Genomic DNA, 19,487 nt, shown 5'->3' on the forward strand with positions numbered 1-19,487 from the left:
CCGCGGGGAGAGACAACCATGCCCACTTAGGAGACCATTGTGTATCAATTTTGTCCTGGCGAGGTGTGAGATTGGCAAATGAAGGATCTTATCATCCAGTGTGCCATTATGCAAGCAGCTGACAATACAGTTGACCACTGTCAATGCTTGCATATTGACACACCTAAATCTAACACCCATTAATGTATAGGCCACTACTATACGTTTTATTCAAATCATTCTGTCACATGGTCTGGCAACTTTGGGTGCCCTGGGAACCAGAATCAAAACTCACATTAACAATGACTGCTACTTTGCTGAGGCCTCTCAACAGATTGTACCAGATACCTGCAAACAGATAAGAACAAAATCAATCTTTGGCATACAGATACAGTACATCTGTGTGTGATGAGTTATCTGAGATGGAAGTCCAGCATTACAGTTGTTAAGTACACACGTGCCACCACTAGATGGCACCAACAGCATGGACAAGAGAGATGTAGTCTGTACTGTGTTTTTAATTCACATACAGGACAGTGTGAACACGGTGAACACCATGGCCCTGTGCTGCTTATTGTTGGTGAACTATTAATTATCCTTATTGAGGGTAAATCCTTTAAAGAACTTTCCTTTGAATAGAACCACCAATAAATAATATTGCAGAAGTACTGTCTGCACATAGTACATATACATTAGGCCTACTGTACATATGTAACGTTGCCGACTCGCTGGCTACAGCATGTTCAAAACAAATGAGTTCTAAAAGGTCTTCAATATCGTTGCTGTTGGGTGGAAACTTTATTATGTCCAAAACCGTTACTTTTCATGAAACCTGTGGTACCAATGGATACTATGTAGTTATTATTTCACAAAAATAGCAATAGCATACTCTTGGGTATGACGAAGTAGGGCATTATTTTGTGTAAATATGTGAGGTTCCAGCCGGACAGTGACGACATGAGGTGCACGACTCCTACCGATGTCTTTGGCCCGGGCAGCGATGGGTCTGCGAAGCTCCGTGACAAATTTCTTGGCGTCCAGGCGGATCTCGATGATGTTGTTGAGCAGAGCGAAGAGCGGAGCCAGAGGGAAGGACGCCACGAAGAGAGTCACCATCCCAAACTGGATGACTGCATGGAACAAACAAGAGGACAGTTAGTGCATGTCTCGTCTCCCGTTGTGTGAAACTGGACATTTTACGTGCCAAAGTAATTTCACATATGCTAGAGCTGACATATCGGCCATTATTTGACTTTTCTGATAACATCGGTATCAGAAATCAGAAAATCAGAAAAGGTTTATTGTCATTGTTCAATTAAGTACAACGGAATTGCGATGTACTGAGTGCACGGGCCGCAGCAACATGGGTCGCGCCGCCACAAACTTCTCTTTACATCAGAAGAAAAGAAAAAGAAGAAAGATAGGGGCGGGGGGGAGGCAGAGTTCGGGTGAGGGGTATTGACAGAGGGGGGGGGGGGGGGGGCAGAGACATCATATCACATTACAATTTTAATTGTATCGTGTAGGCACAGAATGTACTTGGGTGGGGGGCAGGGGGGGGGGGGGGGTGTATGCGTTTATGAAAAAGACGTGACCCGATTTTTAACCACTTTCAAGCTGGCCCCTATTTTGGAATATAGGCTACAGTAGGCATATGGGGGAAATGGTAAAGGTTTCAATGTTTTGTCAGGCTCTAGTGCACACAGCCTGTAATGCAGTAGGCACAGCACTAGAACAAACGGATAAGAGAAGAGCAAAACAATCTTTGGCATACAGATACAGTACATCTGCTGTGGTTAGAAGTAATGTGAACAATATGAAATTGATGAGGGACAGGAGAATTCTGACAATATCTACTCACAGCTGGTACCAGATGAAATTAAGTGTACATAACACACCCGTAAAGAACAACTTGAGTTGAAGAAACCAGCTTTAGAGTTCCAAAAAGGGCATCAATATAATCCCATAAATTAATTCCATCAGTCGTCTAAGCGATATGATCGCATTGTCAATGGAAAAGGCCTATATATATATATTTAAGGTCCTTGTAGAGGAAAAACACCAGAAGAAAAATCCAAACAGTCTGCAGGGATCATTCTGTAGATATCTTTTAATGTATTTTTTAAAATGAATGTTCACGCACGTGCAACAGGAAGCCTGAAGGGTGTGTAAACGCGGGAAGTGTCTTTCATGTTCTGTGAGTAGAATGTGCACTAAATAATGGCATACAGAACAGTTGCTCAGCAGAGATCAAAGTAGCTGTAGGCAAAAAGTTAGTTAGTGGTGCTCCTGGATCGATGGGAAATACTAAATAAAAATCACCCCCCCCCCCCCACCTCTCTCTCTCTCTCATTAGCAGGCAACAGTGCAGCACTATCCCTCTCTCTGTTTCTGGCACAACAGCGCCCCTACTGGTACTCATAGTCATATACTCGTGCTCATTAACCAACACATAGGTGAACCAACACATAGGTGAACACAGAGTCACGGACATTGCTGTTCCTTGGAGTGGTTGCACCACTCAAAAAAAGAAAGCAAGATTTGGCATCTATAGCCATGTTTGTCTCTATGATTTTTACAGATCTTTATTTTTTCACAGTGAGATTAATTGGCTTTAGAGGACAGATTATTCCGTTTGGACTGGAGTTATTACAGTCTTTCTTTTGTCACTGGTCACTGTTTTTCATTTGATGATCGGTGTCGGTGTAGCAGAGTGGCTCAGAGCCTCAGCCTGATGGCCTCAAAAGTCTAATATCTCCCCGGTCCAAAGGAATATCCCTTTGGTCTAGTGGTTTAAATGGGACTTTCACGCGAGAGACCAGAGTTCGAATCCCAGGTGTTACATCGGCAGTGGTGAAAAGTAACTAAGTACTGTAAATGTATTTAAGTACTGTACTTAAGTAAAACTTTGAGGTATTTGTACTTTACTTGTGTATTTCCATTTCCCAGTACTTTTTACTTCTGCTCCACTATATCTCAGAGGCAAATATTGTACTTTCACTCCACTACATTTATTTGAAAACTTTAGTTTTACTTTGTAGATTTTGATTATTATTAGAAAACCTACAGTAAACATTTTGGGCATTTGAAAATAGCCAATATACATGCTTGTTGTGAAATGGGACAGTCTGCATAATAAGTACTTTTACTTTTGTACTTTTAAATATAGTTTTATACCAATACTTCTGTACTTTTAGTACAAGTACATTTTGAATTCCAGACTTTGACTTGTAACTGAGTACTTCTACATTGCAGTATTGATACTTTTACTTAAAGATGGAGTGCCACAAATTTTGTATTTTTCCAGTTTTTCATGTGTCTATGAGTTGACAGTACTTTATTAGACACCCTGGAGTTGTTTTTATGTGCAATGGTGTATTAACTTTGTATTTAGGGTTTCTTCCTGGAGGCTGAACCCTTGACAGTCAAACGGCCAATGAAGTAAACAGTAATATAGTGACGCCACACTATCAGCCCCTCCGCTAACCCCTCCCCCTTTATCATACAACTACAGCTGTGGGTGCGGCTTCAGTTCAGGTGGATCACCATTCACCACCCACCAGGCAAACCAGGCATACTTAATGAACTGGTGGGCGTGTACAGATAAAAGCATGATTTTAACAAATACTGTACACTTTTTTGGAAAAAGTTCTTCCCCCTTATATTGTAATGATACCTGATGATCATGTTTTAGGGTGGAAAAAAATGGTGGCACTCCATCTTTAAGTAAAACATTTGAGTACTTTTTCCACCTCTGGGTGTCGGGGATCGGAACAGAGCTCTGAGAGCCAGCTGCATGGAGAGAACTCAACTCACAGTCAACCTGGATGAACCTTTCTAAACGGTGATACGGAACGTCTTTCGCTTTCAAATGACGTCAAGGGGTTGAACATGCTGATAGATGAAAAGGAAGCCCTCAGGCTAACTCCAAGGGCACTCCGGAACGAGCGAGGATAATGATTAAAAAGGCTTTGATGTCGCAGGACCGGGCACATACAGTACAAGGCCAGGTCTATAACGAGGTTGGTTGAACGCCTTGGAGCATGACTGTGTGAAGTGCCGGAAGTTAAAAAGGTTTTGCAAAAATCGTGGGATAAAAAAAAAGGGGGGTTTTGCTGTCCAGAGATGCCCGGAGCTATAGAGAGCCACCTCAGTGTAGAGCCAAAAAAAGCCTTTCTGGCTGAACAACCTGCGGAGGTCAACCTTACAATCTCTCAGCAGTTGTTGTGTCCCAACTGCCTGCTACGATCACATGGAGATGAAAGGAGAGCAGCTATTTGTATCACCATTAATGTTTTATTTCTACAGTGTCTATATACAGTATTGAACTGGGTTGAATGCCCCAGCCAGTGTACTGTGAACAGGAGTATGCATAGTACACTACACTACACTACACTACAGTGAAGCAACTGAAGCTACAGCACTGTACTGATCGAATACAAGAAGACTCACCCCGTTTCTGCTTTCCTCCCAGAATTTTCCCCAGTGAGGGGTGGGAGAGGCTGGACAGCAGACGGCTGGATTTTGAATTTCTCTAACTATAAACTTTCATGACAGCAGACAGCCTAAGTACAAATATAATTTATGAAAAGCTACTACAGTGAAGTCTGTTCACAGAAGTTGTTGTAGGATATGTGGGGATTATCTGACGAGGTACCATTTGAGGGGGCAAAACCTTACATATATTAAATAATACTAAATTGTTTATAGGGTCAATATAAGTAATATAATATAGGAGTATCTTTTTATATTTTTCTAAAAAGAATACAAACAGCCAATAGCATATTAAAGTTATCCCCCTCACTGGGGAAAATTCCGGGAGGAAAAACGGGCACGCACCGGGGTGAGTCTTCTTGTTACCTACTGATCTGCAGGGGGATCGCATGGCGATATGTACCCTATGGCACATGGATTAATGCACGGCATGCAGTTGTGTTGTTTCTCACACATTGAGTCGCCACCTATAAATATCAAAACTAATCTATGACCCAAAATGGGCACGTACGAATTATTTAGTTTTACCATATATAATATAAGAATTTATAATTAAAAAAATCAACATCACCTACCTTAAGAGGTCTTAAAGGACCACTTCAACACTTTTCAACCTATCTTCATAATGGGTCCTCACTAATAATGATGATAAAATGGCACCATTTTCTTCTACTCGGTCTGTGTCTCATAGGAGGGCTGTGGGCAGTTCAGAAACCCGTCCACCAGTGACATCATCGATGGGGAATCCAAGCTAATAGAAACTTTCTAGTCTTGAAAAGTTGCAATGCAAAAATGGAAGCCATCGTTCTCACGATAATACAAATCTATGAGACACAGACTGAGTAGAAAAGAACTGTGCCATTTTATCATGATTATTAGTGAGGAGTTGAGGACCTATTATATGAAAAGTGGTGAAGTGGTCCTTTAAACCATACATTTATTTCTGTTATCCATTATTATTATTGTTTATTATACGAATAACGTTTTATATTGTATGTTTGTGTTAGCACAGTCCTACAAACATGGTAATAAGTGACGAACAAAGCTTCAGTGATTAATTCATAACGTTTTTCAGTCTGTGGTGGGACAGAATTTAAACAGCCAGGGGATTATAAAACTATGAAGGTCATTCATCTCCTTTACTGAGCATCAACCATAATGAAATGCGCGGTTTCATGATACACATTTGTACGGACACATTACAGTGCGCATACTGTGAAGAACAGCAGGTTCACAACTGACATGAGGTCAGGAGGACCCGATATATTATAAATGGAGGTATAAAAAAAATAACTTTGTATAAAATAAGTCACACTCAAGATCCCAGTTATGTCATTGAGGTCTTGAGACCGCTCTCTTATGTAAGAGCCCCCAAGGGGACGCACTACACGGATTGTTGGGAATTCATTATCCGCACATGGAGCCATACTGTAGACCAGATCCTCCCGAGCATTGACATGAAAAACACTGTTCACAGTCCAATTATAATCCAACTGCATGTGTTCCAGCAATCCAATTACCCTAATGGGTCACACCATCATGCATGAACAGACATCGCACATTCAAATAAAACTAATAAAGCGACTAAGGTCTACCCATCAAGGACGCTCCGGTTAACCCGGGATCTGGCTAATTCTTGGAGTGGATTAAGACATCAAAAGACAGCATGGAAAAATCAAAGTGGAGATTAGTCTACAGTACTTCCCAGTGGCGGTGATGAATGATATATTGGTACAGTAAGTGCAGGACGCTGATGTCTACAGTGCTTTATACAGGCAACATTTACTGTACTGTATGATGATAAATGACATCGATTTACCTACATAGAATATATAGAAGAACATTCATTAGGTCATATGTTGCAACAGTGTTATACTGTGCTCCGCTCATTAGGAGCAAAATCAGAATTCACCGCAAAGGTCGTCAGGTTAACTACTTACAGCCTAGTTGACCGCGGTCCCCCAGGGCTCTATACTAGGCCCACCACTATTTTGCTCTACACCTAATCTCTTTGGCAAGAATAGCCGATCTACAAGGTTGTAAAAGTACAATTAATGGCCGCAGGCTCGACCCCCCCATATAGGAATGCTTAGGGTTCATTTAAATTGGAGCGAGATTAATTACAAGGACTCGGATTCACGCTAATGAGCATCCACAAGGATCGAAACATTCACACTGATCTAATGAAAACGGTGCAGTTTTTTTTTACCTTGTTCCATCTGGGTGATGGTTAATCACGGCACTTTATGTCGTTAGAATTAACAATGTTACAACCACATATTCCTACTTTTGGGAACCCTAGCGTCTCTATTTTGTGTGTGTGCGTGAGTGTGTGTGTGTGTGTGTGCGTGCGTGCATGCGTGTGTGTTGAGCGTGTTGGGCCACTGGGGATTAGGGTGGGATGGTCATTGAAGATTGTTTACACCAGCGGTTCCCAAAGTGGGGTCCGGGGACGGGGACCCCCAGGGGTACTTGAGGGAGTTCCAGGGGGGACCCAGCTAAATGATAATTTGGAACCAAATGGACCCATGACCCTTATGGGTCTGTAACTCAGAGAGTGTACACTCTCAGAGTTAAATTAGCATTGATTTTACAATATAAATTGGGGGTCCCAGAGATAGAAATGCTACAAATGGGGGACCGTAGACTAATGCATGTCAAACTGGGGGTCCTTGAAATTAAACAGGTTGAAAATCGAGACATAAAAAATCTTCTCTTATGGGGGTCCCTGGCATGTCTTTTCAAATGGGGGTCTGCGGGCTAATTAGTGTCAATTTGGGGGTCCTTGACATGAAAAACCAGAACCACTGGTTTACAGAGGAGATTGAGTGCACATCTTAGCCCTGTACTTAGGCCAGGTGCTGGACATCAAGACATCAAGGTGAGAAGGAGAGGACAAAACATCTGCACACTGTTTTTAAAGCTCCAAAGAACATACTTTTATTACTAGCGCAATGTCCCTAAAAGGGTCGACACATTACGCTAGTAATAAAAGTATGTTTTATTGGAGCTTAAAATAAAAGCTGAAGTTTTATACTCCCATAGAGGATTGTGTTAAATATGCAAGGATTAGGATGGTCCGTTCCATAAGAGCTGAATGATAGGAGGAGGTGGTCGGGACAGTGGCTTCCTGTTGCACTGAGTTACAATGATGAGGAGACAAAGATTTTAACATCCCTATGGAGTTTTGTTAGTGAGGAAAAGATCAAATTACCTACCTAGGTTCCATCCTGGAGGTCAATCTTTCCGGTGATAAAATGGCCACCAACGTAATCAAAAAAGTCAATCAAAGAACAAGATTCCTTTACAGGATCTCCTCACTGGTCAGCAAAAACACCTTGAAGACCTTAACAGGAGCCCTCGTACAAGGTTTCTTTGACTATGCATCCACCTCTTGGTACCACAGCACCTCAAAGGCCCTTAAAACAAGGCTCCAGACCTCCCAAAACAAACTGGTCAGGCTCCTACATGGCCTCACCCCCCGAACCCACCTCACCTCTGCCCACTTTGACAGGCTGGGATGGCTTAGGGTCGACGACAGAGTACAGCATCTTGCAATGGGTCTGGTCCACAAGATTCGATACACCACCAAGATACCCATGTACCTGTCTAAATACTTCCTTAATGTAAACGAAGTCCACAACCACAACACCAGAGGGAGTGCAACAAACCATGTACAACCCAGATTCGGCACAAACAAGGGACTAAATTATTTTCGCTCCTATGCCACAAAAATGTGGAACGCCCTACCAACAGTCATTAAGACATGTGAATCCCTTGACTCCTTCAAAACCGCTCTCAAAGGGCACCTACGGATGGCTGCAATTCGAAACTGGCCTCTGTAAAATCTGAATCCCCCACCCCCATTTCCCCTCACGTATAATGTATCTTTTCCCTTTTTTGCTTCCTATATGATGAATTCCTGTTCTGTTCTTTAGCTACATAGAAATGTCTATTTGTATGTCTCTAAATGTTTGTATGTCTCTAAATGTTTTGATGAATTGAACAATGTGGACCCTGTTGTAAACAAGTGTAATGCTTAATTGGGTCGTCCACTCACAGTTAACAGTCTTTGTATTGAGTTTGTGCTTAAAATGTACTGTAAATTCTACAAACTGTTAATAAATATTTCAATCAATCAAAAACATAACTGGAGGAATCCCCGAGGCTTATTAACGCCAACCTGCAAGAACTGAAACTTTTTAGAACAAGTTCCCCATTCCAAATTCCATGCATTTTAAGTTCATTGCACACAATGAACATCATCACATCATTGCATCATGGCGTGTGTTGTGCAACAGCACAGGGTACAGGGCATAAATTGCTCTGCACTATTAAATCTGAGCGTAGAGAATTCAACCTCTCTAAGTGAATTATAGTGACTCTTTACTGGGAGAGTAATGAGACAATATGAGACTAAAATGTGGAACACTGCGTTCACATCAAAGACATTCCCCCTGGGTGTCATGGGGGTGGGGGGGTGGGGGGGGGGGGGGGGTGGGTGTAGCCCAGTGGTTCTCAAAGTAGGGGTCTTCAGAAAAATATATTATTTTTGATTGAATTTCAATTTGATTGAATACTGTATTAACATTAACATTACAGCGGTACAGTAACAAAACTATGCTGAGAGGAAAACAAAGCAGGGCACACACACGGGGCTAGCCGAGGGAGAGCTTTATTTGCTTCTCTGGTCCAATTATCGTTTTCTCTCATGGGGGTTCCCTAGCACAACATATTTTTAAACGGGGGACTACGCCAAATTCATAGACGTTTTAGGGTCCTAGACATTAAAAATGTTTGAAAAGCACTGCCGTAGCTGAATGTGTAGAAAGCATGAGAGTTACTGTATAAAAGACTAGTGTGGTAACCGGAAATCCCTGCCCATTCACTTCTATATGGAATTGCTTGCCCAGCGTGTTTGGTGACGGTGAGCCTAGCACTTTACCCTTCTTATATTTATATGTTAACTGTGTTGTTTTTATACTGTGCTGAATACATAAATACAAAAATACAAAATCGCGGAGCCCTTCCGCAACTTTTCGCATAATAAGAGTTATGTCTCGCGTCACCTCCATGCGCAAGCACACGATTCGAGCCCATTGGTCAAATGGGACTCACTCATCTCAATGTGTTCAGGTGTGTTTGTTAGGGGGTGGGACTCACTCATCTCCATGTATTCAGGTGTGTTTGTTAGGTGGTGGGACTCACTCATCTCCATGTATTCAGGTGTGTTTGTTAGGTGGTGGGACTCACTCATCTCCATGTATTCAGGTGTGTTTGTTAGGGGGTGGGACTCACTCATCTCCATGTATTCAGGTGTGTTTGTTAGGGGGTGGGACTCACTCATCTCCATGTATTCAGGTGTGTTTTTAGGGGGTGGGACTCACTCATCTCCATGTATTCAGGTGTGTTTGTTAGGGGGTGGGACTCACTCATCTCCATGTATTCAGGTGTGTTTTTAGGGGGTGGGACTCACTCATCTCCATGTATTTAGGTGTGTTTGTTAGGGGGTGGGACTCACTCATCTCCATGTATTCAGGTATGTTTTTAGGGGGTGGGACTCACTCATCTCCATGTATTCAGGTGTGTTTTTAGGGGGTGGGACTCACTCATCTCCATGTATTCAGGTGTGTTTGTTAGGTGGTGGGACTCACTCATCTCCATGTATTCAGGTGTGTTTTTAGGGGGTGGGACTCACTCATCTCCATGTATTCAGGTGTGTTTGTTAGGTGGTGGGACTCACTCATCTCCATGTATTCAGGTGTGTTTGTTAGGGGGTGGGACTCACTCATCTCCATGTATTCAGGTGTGTTTGTTAGGTGGTGGGACTCACTCATCTCCATGTATTCAGGTGTGTTTTTAGGGGGTGGGACTCACTCATCTCCATGTATTCAGGTGTGTTTGTTAGGGGGTGGGACTCACTCATCTCCATGTATTCAGGTGTGTTTGTTAGGGGGTGGGACTCACTCATCTCCATGTATTCAGGTGTGTTTGTTAGGTGGTGGGACTCACTCATCTCCATGTATTCAGGTGTGTTTTTAGGGGGTGGGACTCACTCATCTCCATGTATTCAGGTGTGTTTGTTAGGGGGTGGGACTCACTCATCTCCATGTATTCAGGTGTGTTTGTTAGGGGGTGGGACTCACTCATCTCCATGTATTCAGGTGTGTTTGTTAGGGGGTGGGACTCACTCATCTCAATGTATTCAGGTGTGTTTGTTAGGGGGTGGGACTCACTCATCTCCATGTATTCAGGTGTGTTTGTTAGGGGGTGGGACTTACTCATCTCAATGTATTCTGGTGTGTTTTTTAGGGTGGTGGGACTCACTCATCTCCATGTATTCAAGTGTGTTTGTTAGGTGGTGGGACTCACTCATCTCCATGTATTCAGGTGTTTGTTAGGGGGTGGGACTCACTCATCTCCATGTATTCAGGTGTGTTTGTTAGGTGGTGGGACTCACTCATCTCCATGTATTCAGGTGTTTGTTAGGGGGTGGGACTCACTCATCTCCATGTATTCAGGTGTTTGTTAGGGGGTGGGACTCACTCATCTCCATGTATTCAGGTGTGTTTGTTAGGGGGTGGGACTCACTCATCTCCATGTATTCGGGGCTGAGGCCGATGAAGGGGTTCAGGAAGTGGTCCTTCTCATGGCGCTGCAGGCTCTTGAACTGTTCCTCGTCCTTCTCTGCGTCGTTCGCTGACTTCCTCTTCCTCAGCAGTTTCTTCAACTTCCTGCAGGATAACAGGACAGTCACATGCAACGTGGGCGTTGGGCATACAGTAGACGCACGCCGCACGCACGCACGCACGCACGCACGCACGCACGCACGCACGCACGCACGCACAAAGAGAAACAATTTAACAGAGAAGGAATCCCTTGCCGATGTAAACTTGCTTGGAAATAGGCTGTGTGTGTGTGTGTGTGTGTGTGTGTGTGTGTGTGTGTGTGTGTGTGTGTGTGCGTGCATGTAGTTGCGTACTCACGGTATTCCGATCTCAAATAGGTTGTTTTGGATGAGCTGTTTGCCCAGCATGGTGATACAAAGCTGGATGCATAACTCCATAAGACACCCTGCATGAGCACACTGAGCGAGAGAGAGAGAGAGAGAGAGAGAGAGAGAGAGAGAGAGAGAGAGAGAGAGAGAGAGAGAGAGAGAGAGAGTGGGAACAGAAATAGAGATATAAGTTGATGGAGGGGGAGTGATAACAGGAAAGAATAGTCTAGCCTCACAATTTACTGCATAGAATGGTTCATCACTGAATTTGTGCAGTCGACACTATTATCGTTAAATTAAGTATTCATACTTATCGAATAAAACACACTCGAAGACAACTTAATCAACATTTACAGTTACTGCCTGTGTGCTGGATCTTCATTAAATTTAATAAAGTCCTTGGAATGCAGTAGTTCCGTTTTTTGGTCGCACAAACTTTTGTGTCAAGATGTCCTTAACCTCTGAACAGTTTTAAAGACAAGAAGACACAGTATGTTAACGTTTATCCTCAAGCCGTTCAGAACGTCTGGCCCTCTGGTTGACAAACCAGCAGTTATTTAGCTTAAATAACTGCAATAGCAAAGGAATGATTCAGTGGCAACTGGTACTGTATGTGTATGTATGCTCTGTACATACTTCCTCCTACTGTACAATACATACAGTAGAACCTGTTCAGCACAGACTGTCACTCACACTCACTGTCTGACAGTATATTCACAAAGGCCAAATATTAACTTTATTTATACTACAGCTGTCCAGAAGAGTCTGTGTGTGTGTGTGTGTGTGTGTGTGTGTGTGTGTGTGTGTGTGTGTGTGTGTGTGTGTGTGTGTGTGTGTGTGTGTGTGTGTGTGTGTGTGTGTGTGTCTGTCTGTCTGTCTGTCTGTCTGTCTGTCTGTCTGTCTGTCTGTCTGTGTGTGTGCATGTGACAATGGCGGCACGGTGAGACACCGGTGAACGCCACGCTGGTGTTTTGCTGGTTTTAATCTAACAACCGGACCCGCACACCCGTTCTAACTACGATCGTTAATGTAGTAACATCACACAGGAAGGCTTTAGGCACTCCATACTAACTGGAGCAATGCTAAAAGGTAAACTGACGATCACTGCTTTCATATATGGAGTATATGGTTATCTACGAACATACGCGTAGTTAGCACCAGTAAGTATCGATAGCCTACGTTTATGAACAGCGGAAAAGTTAAATGTGCGTGAGTGCGTGCGTGCGTAGCTAATCTTGTGAACCACTGGACCAATCAATGGTTGTGTCTTGTGTACCCAACCAATAAACCAAGGAAGTGAATCCCATAATATGAATCTATCTGTTTTTTCACTTATTGTGAATTTGCTACAAATAGGGTTCTCCCTCTGGTCTTAAACATCACCTCCCATCCAAGAAAGAGAAAAATTTGCAGACAGAAATTGCCATTTGAAATTTGGCCAAAAAGTGATTTGGTCTGTTGGCCAAATGTGACCTCACAAAGTAATGTTTTAAACTTGGGACCCTCGTAAACGATATGGTTATTGGAAGAGTTTCAAAGGACTTGCTGTGCAGTACAGTATGCGCCAACGTCTGTTTATAACTTGTTTAACACCATTAGATAATGGTCTATAATTGTGCTATCCGTTTAGCCTAAGTGCTTTAGTGTACAGTACATCAGTGCACTTTACATTTCTGTCTAATAAAGTATTCAAGTAACCGATACTGTAATGTAGCACAGTGAAAGTACTTCTTTGCATTGGTGTCGCTGGATCAATATTGTACACTGTTATTTTATAGGATCCATGAAGTCAATACGAAATACGTAGGCTATATTAGATAACAAAACACTCTTCTTTTTCATTTACAGAACTTGTCTTGGGTACCTATAGCCTCAGGTTGAGAAACACTATAGCTTAAATAGCATAGCAAGGCAAAGGAAGCTTCAGCTACAACTGGAATGTGCTAAGAACACTTTAGTTTATTACCGCACTTACGCTTCTTGCAAGACGGCCGACCTCAGTGTTCTATACTTGGTAAACAGGTGCGTTCTATTTGTATGGATGGATGGAAGCAACACTAGGACACCTGTCACTATTGTAATGACAGGGTGTTCGCCCCAGAATAGCATCAAAAGATCATCAAAAGCGCCAAAAGATCTGCACGCTCAAAACACTTAAAAGGGACTTTTCATTTTCAAACATGTTTGGGTTCATTTTAACACATTTGATCCCTTTGACAGGTATACTCTACTAATCTACTCCCTGATTAATACATTTTGAGGCAGGCGCTCATGACGAGTAGGCTCGTCTTGAGACGTTTAATATTGCAATGTTTGATATTGCAATGTTATCATTGCCGCGTTTCATTTTTTTTAACCACTCCGGTTGCTGTGCACCGTTACTAGGGACCCGCCCGCACCGTTTGTGTTGACCCAACCACATTATAGCTTCTGTTTTAGTCGCGGCCTTTGCACGCTTTTTTCTCTGAAACTAATGCGCTGTCCGTAGTGTTGAACAGATCTGATTTTTTTTAGGGAAATGTTAAAAATAAAATAAAATAAGAACCATAGAATAGTATGTGGTCTAAAGTACTTACCTCTTCCATCCTGTATGATCCAACAACGTACAGGTAGTTTCCTGGACGGCCCACGAGTCTGGAAAACAACAAAACACAACCACCACAGTCCATTATTTTATCATTATTATAATTATTGTATTGTTATTCTGTCAATTAATTACTATGAATGTGTTTGTTCAGTAACATGGGTCTCCCAGTCCCCTCTTTAATGATTAGAAAATACATTATGAGGTGGGAAGCCCATTTCCGGACCCATTTATCAGCTTAAAATTTATAGTGTTCCAGTTTCAATTTAGTCTGCTCCATTATTTGTTTAATCACCATTATCACTCCCAATTGCACTTTATCCTGTATGGGTTCTCTGTTCTCTCCATGATTGGACGAAATGTATCCCAGCCTGAAGATGTATATTTTCTCTGTATTAAAAGGACCACTTCACCACTTTTCAACTTCATATAATAGGTCCTCACTAATAGTCATGATAAAATGGCACGATGTTTTTCTACTCAGTTTGTCTTATATAGGAGGGCTGTGGGCAGTTTAGAAACCGTCCTCCAGTGACATCATTAGGCAGATTTCTTTTTAAACAACAAATTTCTTTTTTTTTTACAAAAATATTTAGATTTTCATTATCGATGGCTTCCATTCGCATTGCAACGTTTCAGGACTGGAAAGCCTGCCGTTTCTATTAGCTTGTATGCCCCATCGATGATGTCACTGGAGGACGGTTTCTGAACTGCCCACAGCCCTCCTATGAGACACAGACAGAGTAGAAAGAAATTGCGCCATTTTTTATTAGTGAGTACCTATTATATAGAAGATAGGTTGAAAAGTGGTGAAGTGGTCCTTTAAAGAGCTGGAGAGACAGGAAGACCCCTTATTACTGAACAAACACTCCAATGAACAACGATTACTATCATGATATAGAGCTAAACAACGCTTTTAATCAAATAATATATGTAAAGTTCTGGCTCCAAAACTGTGGAATGCACTTCCCATTGCAGTCAGAACTGCAGCATCACTCCCAATCTTCCGCCGTAGCCTGAAAACCCACCTTTTCAGACTCCATCATGGCCCATAGCACTTACCCTACCCCCTTAGATAGCATTTATGTTGCCTTAGATAGCCTTTGATACAGACTTATAACATGTTATGTAGACAGCACTATAATTGTATTGTATTTAGTCATAGCACGCCATAGTACATATGTATAGCATAGTAGTAAATATGTATAGTTTATATGTATATATAGTATTATATGTATAGTGTATGTATAGTTTCATTATATGTATGTATAGTTTCATTATATAGATATTCCACTGTTACTTTCTTAGCTTACGCATGTTTCATGATAAATGCTTTTATGTGATGTATTCCCATGCTTTTGTTCTTGCTTAAATGTAAGTCGCTCTGGATTAAGAGCGTCTGCTAAATGCCTAAATTGTAAATTGTAAATTGTAACATAACAAATCAACACAAAGAAATTCAAACAGATTTAAAAAAAAAAAATTGTTTACTGGTAGTCTGATGACTACGAAGTACCTACTTAACCCCTACTTTATACTACTTCTTATACTTAATCCTTTAACACTGTCATGTGACCTACAATGGTTTGCACTGTGAGCCTGCAGATTGTTTTGTTTGCCCAAAATAGGGACGCCACATTGAAAGTGGTTAACTGTTGCAGCGCTATAGGAGTTTAGATGTTTATCATGGTCCATCTTATGTCATGCAATTAAATGTGTCAATTAGCTGTTAACAAATTCCTAATGGAGAGCAAGCAGAATCATCCCAGTCCATCATACAAGCCAAAGCTCTTAAGTTACACAGCTATTCAATGCTGTCAGGCAGAAACTTAATTGTATTGCCAATTTCAACTTTTCACTCTGTTTTTCAATGCCCTACTTTGTCCTAACAAGAGTGTCGCATAAAAGTAGCTAAAATAGCAGATCTACCCACTCATACATTGTAGATCTTGTAGTTGTGAGCTTAGTAGTTGTGAGCTTGTAGATCGGACATTTCCCGAAAAGTAAAGGTTTTGGACATACAAGGTTTCCTCCTGACAGCGGATTGATGTTTCCACTGTTCAGCGTGTTGAATTTTCTGGCTAATTTATTTTTATTTGCCTTGAAAAGTGATCATTTGCTTAATGGCTTCTAAATTAATTGTTTGACGACTCCATGCAGCTCTGGGGCATTTCTCACATCTGTTAAGAGTGGCTATTATATTAAATTGTATTATATAGTTAGTATATACTGTAGGTTGTATATAGTCGCTGTCTGGCAGAAACATAATTAGGTTTAAATAATAGTTTTGTAGTATTTGTATTTTCAACATCAACGGATACATTTCTTTCAATGTTAATTTGATGCATTGTTGAATGACAATAAATGCTGGTGGTAGCCATCCATCCATCATAGCACATTTATCCAAGGCGCTTTACAATGATTGTGCATTACATTCACCCATTCACACACACATACAGTACACACAGTATAGACTGATGGCGGAGGAAACCACGCAAAGCACCAATCTGCGCATCGAGAGCAATTAGGGGTTCAGTGTCTTGCTCAAGAACATTTCAACGGTAACTCTGGGGGAGCCCAGGATCGAACTGGGAACCTTCCGGCCTCCTGAGCCACTGTATAGGCCCCCTAATAGTGTCGTGGATGTGTCACATTGTGGGCTTGTACGTCTGCTATTTTCAGCCATTCTCTGTGAGCGACACCATCGCACAATGGAGCATAAATTAGGCTTTCGGAGATACACACCTGCCCCTGAAGAAGGCCAGGTAGACGATGGGAGTGAAGGCGTTGACAAACTTCAACACAAAGGTCTTGAAGATCAGACGCTCCTCAAAACTCTTGTCGGTCTTTGGAACCTCTGAAAAACAACATTTAGAGAGAACACACATTAAAGAGGGGCAGTGGTGTCATGGTGTTTTTCTTTTTTTACTGGTACCACAGCGTTTTAATGACACCATGTGCATGCGCACAGAACAGCTGACATAGCCTATTGTTAAATAGTGTATGAGAGTTTTAGACACAAACACAAAAGTAGACTTAAAATAGTCAGACAAACATCTTTACTTAAACTAAAAAGTTTGCTTTGGACGAACTAATCTGTTCTGGAGGAGGAGGAGGCATTCTTCTTGTGTACAGAAGTTCACCTCACAGCACCAAGTGTGCATGCTTACCGTAGCGTAGCCTATAGGCTATGTGCGCTCAGGTATAAACATTTAAAGCTGTCCTGTTGTTATGCAAAGTAGTATCCATTTGATTTGGCACGGTACTAAGGGGGGGGGGGGGGGGGGGGAGGGGGGAGTAAACCAGTGAGTACATTATTATTACGGTAGTAGTATTACTTGAGTAGGCCCATTTTGCCATTCTTCATACCTCTACTCCGCTGTACTTTGTCCTCCACTATATTAATTTCAAGTTACTTTGCAGATTTACATTACAAAACATGCATTAACCAATTGAGCCCCATTTTATACTGTACTTAAGTATTTTCTTTTTTCAGATGGGTAGGCCTACAGGTGCTCATCTGTAATAAGTAAATAACAATGGACAACTAAGACTAAATATGACGCAAATATGACACATGGTATATTTTTCTATAGGACACAGATGCGTGCCATAGTGTGTGTGCTCACCCAGTGTGGTGAGCCAGCGGGCGATGACGGCGTAGATCTCGTCCAGGATGATGATGACGATGAGGTTGATGACGGCGGCGGTGCCCTTGACGGTGGCGCGCACGTTGGAGCGTGCTGCCGGGTACGAGCTGATGTGCAGCGCCGCCTTGATGCTGATGCGGTACAGGATCACGCCGAACACGATGGCAAAGGTCACGCTGATCTGAAATGTGTACATGGAATGGACGTCTTTTTTTAGTGCACAAAACAGTGTGTAGTGTTACAGTGCATGAGCATATCGATGCTGTCGGAAAGAAACCTCTGACTGTATCTCCATATTTGAACTGTGTTTTTTCGTAAATGAATGCCGTACAGTGTCACACAAGTGCATCAAAAGTAGCAGATAATAATAATAATAATAATAATAATAATAATAAGGGTAATAATAAATTGCATTTTTATTGCACTTTTCATTCACAAGGAATCCCAGAGTGCACAATCAACAACAAAACACAATCAATCATAGAAGGTTCAAAAGTCAAGCACAAAAAGGACATTGCTGACACGGTTACTCAACAGAAAGGCTTTCCGAAAAAGGAACTTTTTCAGGCCTGTTTTAAAAGATTCCAGGGTCTGCGGCACTCTCAAGTCCAGAGGAAGGCTGTTCTACAGGGGCGGTGCTGCCGAGCAGAAGCCCGGTCCCCCCATGGTGCGTAGATTGGTATTTGGAAGTTCGAGTAGGAATTTATTTGCAGAACTGAGGGCGCGGGTGGAGGTTGTTTTTGGGAGAGTCGTTTAATTTCTGTAGGTAGGGAGGGGCATGTCCGTTTCATGCAGTTGTGAGTGATTAGCAGGACCTTGTAGTCGACATTGTAGTCGATCCAGGCTGAAGCGGGGAGCCAGTGCAGTGAGTGAGAAAAGGATGTTTGTTATGTGGTCGTGCGACTCTCATTAGGAACCTGGCAGTGCTGTTCTGGATGTTTTGCAGCCTCTGAATACGTTTGTCAGGAATCCCAATGAAGAGGGCGTTGCAATAGTCCAGTCTAAAGGTGGCCTTACACTAGCCGATTTTTTTCAATCTGAAATCTGATAGCACCACACACTACAGGATAATCAGAGCGGGATAGAGAAAATATCAAACATTCTTGATGTTGATCGGGCCGATCCCGATCACGCTTTGAGCGGCCCCGAGCAGATCGATTGAGTAGGGCACCCCCCGAGCGTCAAAAATGCCCGATTATCGGCTAGTGTAAGGCCACCTTGAAGGAGATAAAGCTTCTCTGCATCCGACTGGGTTAGAAGGGGGCAGAGTTGGGAGATGATAGAATGCGGTTCTGCACGGATGCTTTATGTGGTCATTGAAAGTCGGGGGAGGATCAAACTTAACACCCAGATTTGTGACTGGATGAGGAGAAGGCCGTCGAAGGTGATATATGGGGCATGACTGAACCTGGTGTGGACTGTGGTGTGCCAACAAGAGCAGCTTCAGTTTTGTTACTGTTTAACTGAAGGAAGTTGTTGCTCATCCATGCCTTTATCTCCTCAAGACAGGTGGTGAGACATGACATGACTGCAGAGCGGTTGGGGGCAGTTTTTTGTACTGCTGGGTGTCATCAGCATACAGCGTAACAGTGGAAGGACAGACCATGTCTGCTGAAGACACGAAATGATTACATGTAGGAATTATGTGGAGAGAGAAGGTGAGAGGAAATGGTTATACAACACTTGCTCCAGAAGTTGAAGCCAGCTCAACTGTATTTTGTAGCTTTGTAGTAGTTAGTGGGCGTCAAAAGCTACTGTACGCGGCAAGTGTCGGGCATCAGTT

The 19,487-nt window shown here is 42.4% G+C and overlaps 1 protein-coding gene across 1 annotated transcript in view; it reads right to left on the reverse strand.

Annotated features, from left to right (window-relative positions):
• Positions 1 to 19,487, reverse strand: part of ano1a (anoctamin 1, calcium activated chloride channel a) — a 107,318-nt gene that overhangs the window by 4,303 nt on the left and 83,528 nt on the right. Inside the window, 7 exon segments of the mRNA XM_083760107.1 lie at positions 275 to 327; positions 957 to 1,109; positions 11,065 to 11,207; positions 11,460 to 11,560; positions 14,047 to 14,104; positions 16,800 to 16,911; positions 17,684 to 17,885. Coding sequence (XP_083616233.1) covers positions 275 to 327; positions 957 to 1,109; positions 11,065 to 11,207; positions 11,460 to 11,560; positions 14,047 to 14,104; positions 16,800 to 16,911; positions 17,684 to 17,885 — 822 coding nt within the window.

The sequence above is a fragment of the Protomyctophum parallelum genome (genome assembly GCF_964188405.1).
Source record: "Protomyctophum parallelum genome assembly, chromosome: 2".
Taxonomy (NCBI): Eukaryota; Metazoa; Chordata; class Actinopteri; order Myctophiformes; family Myctophidae; genus Protomyctophum; species Protomyctophum parallelum.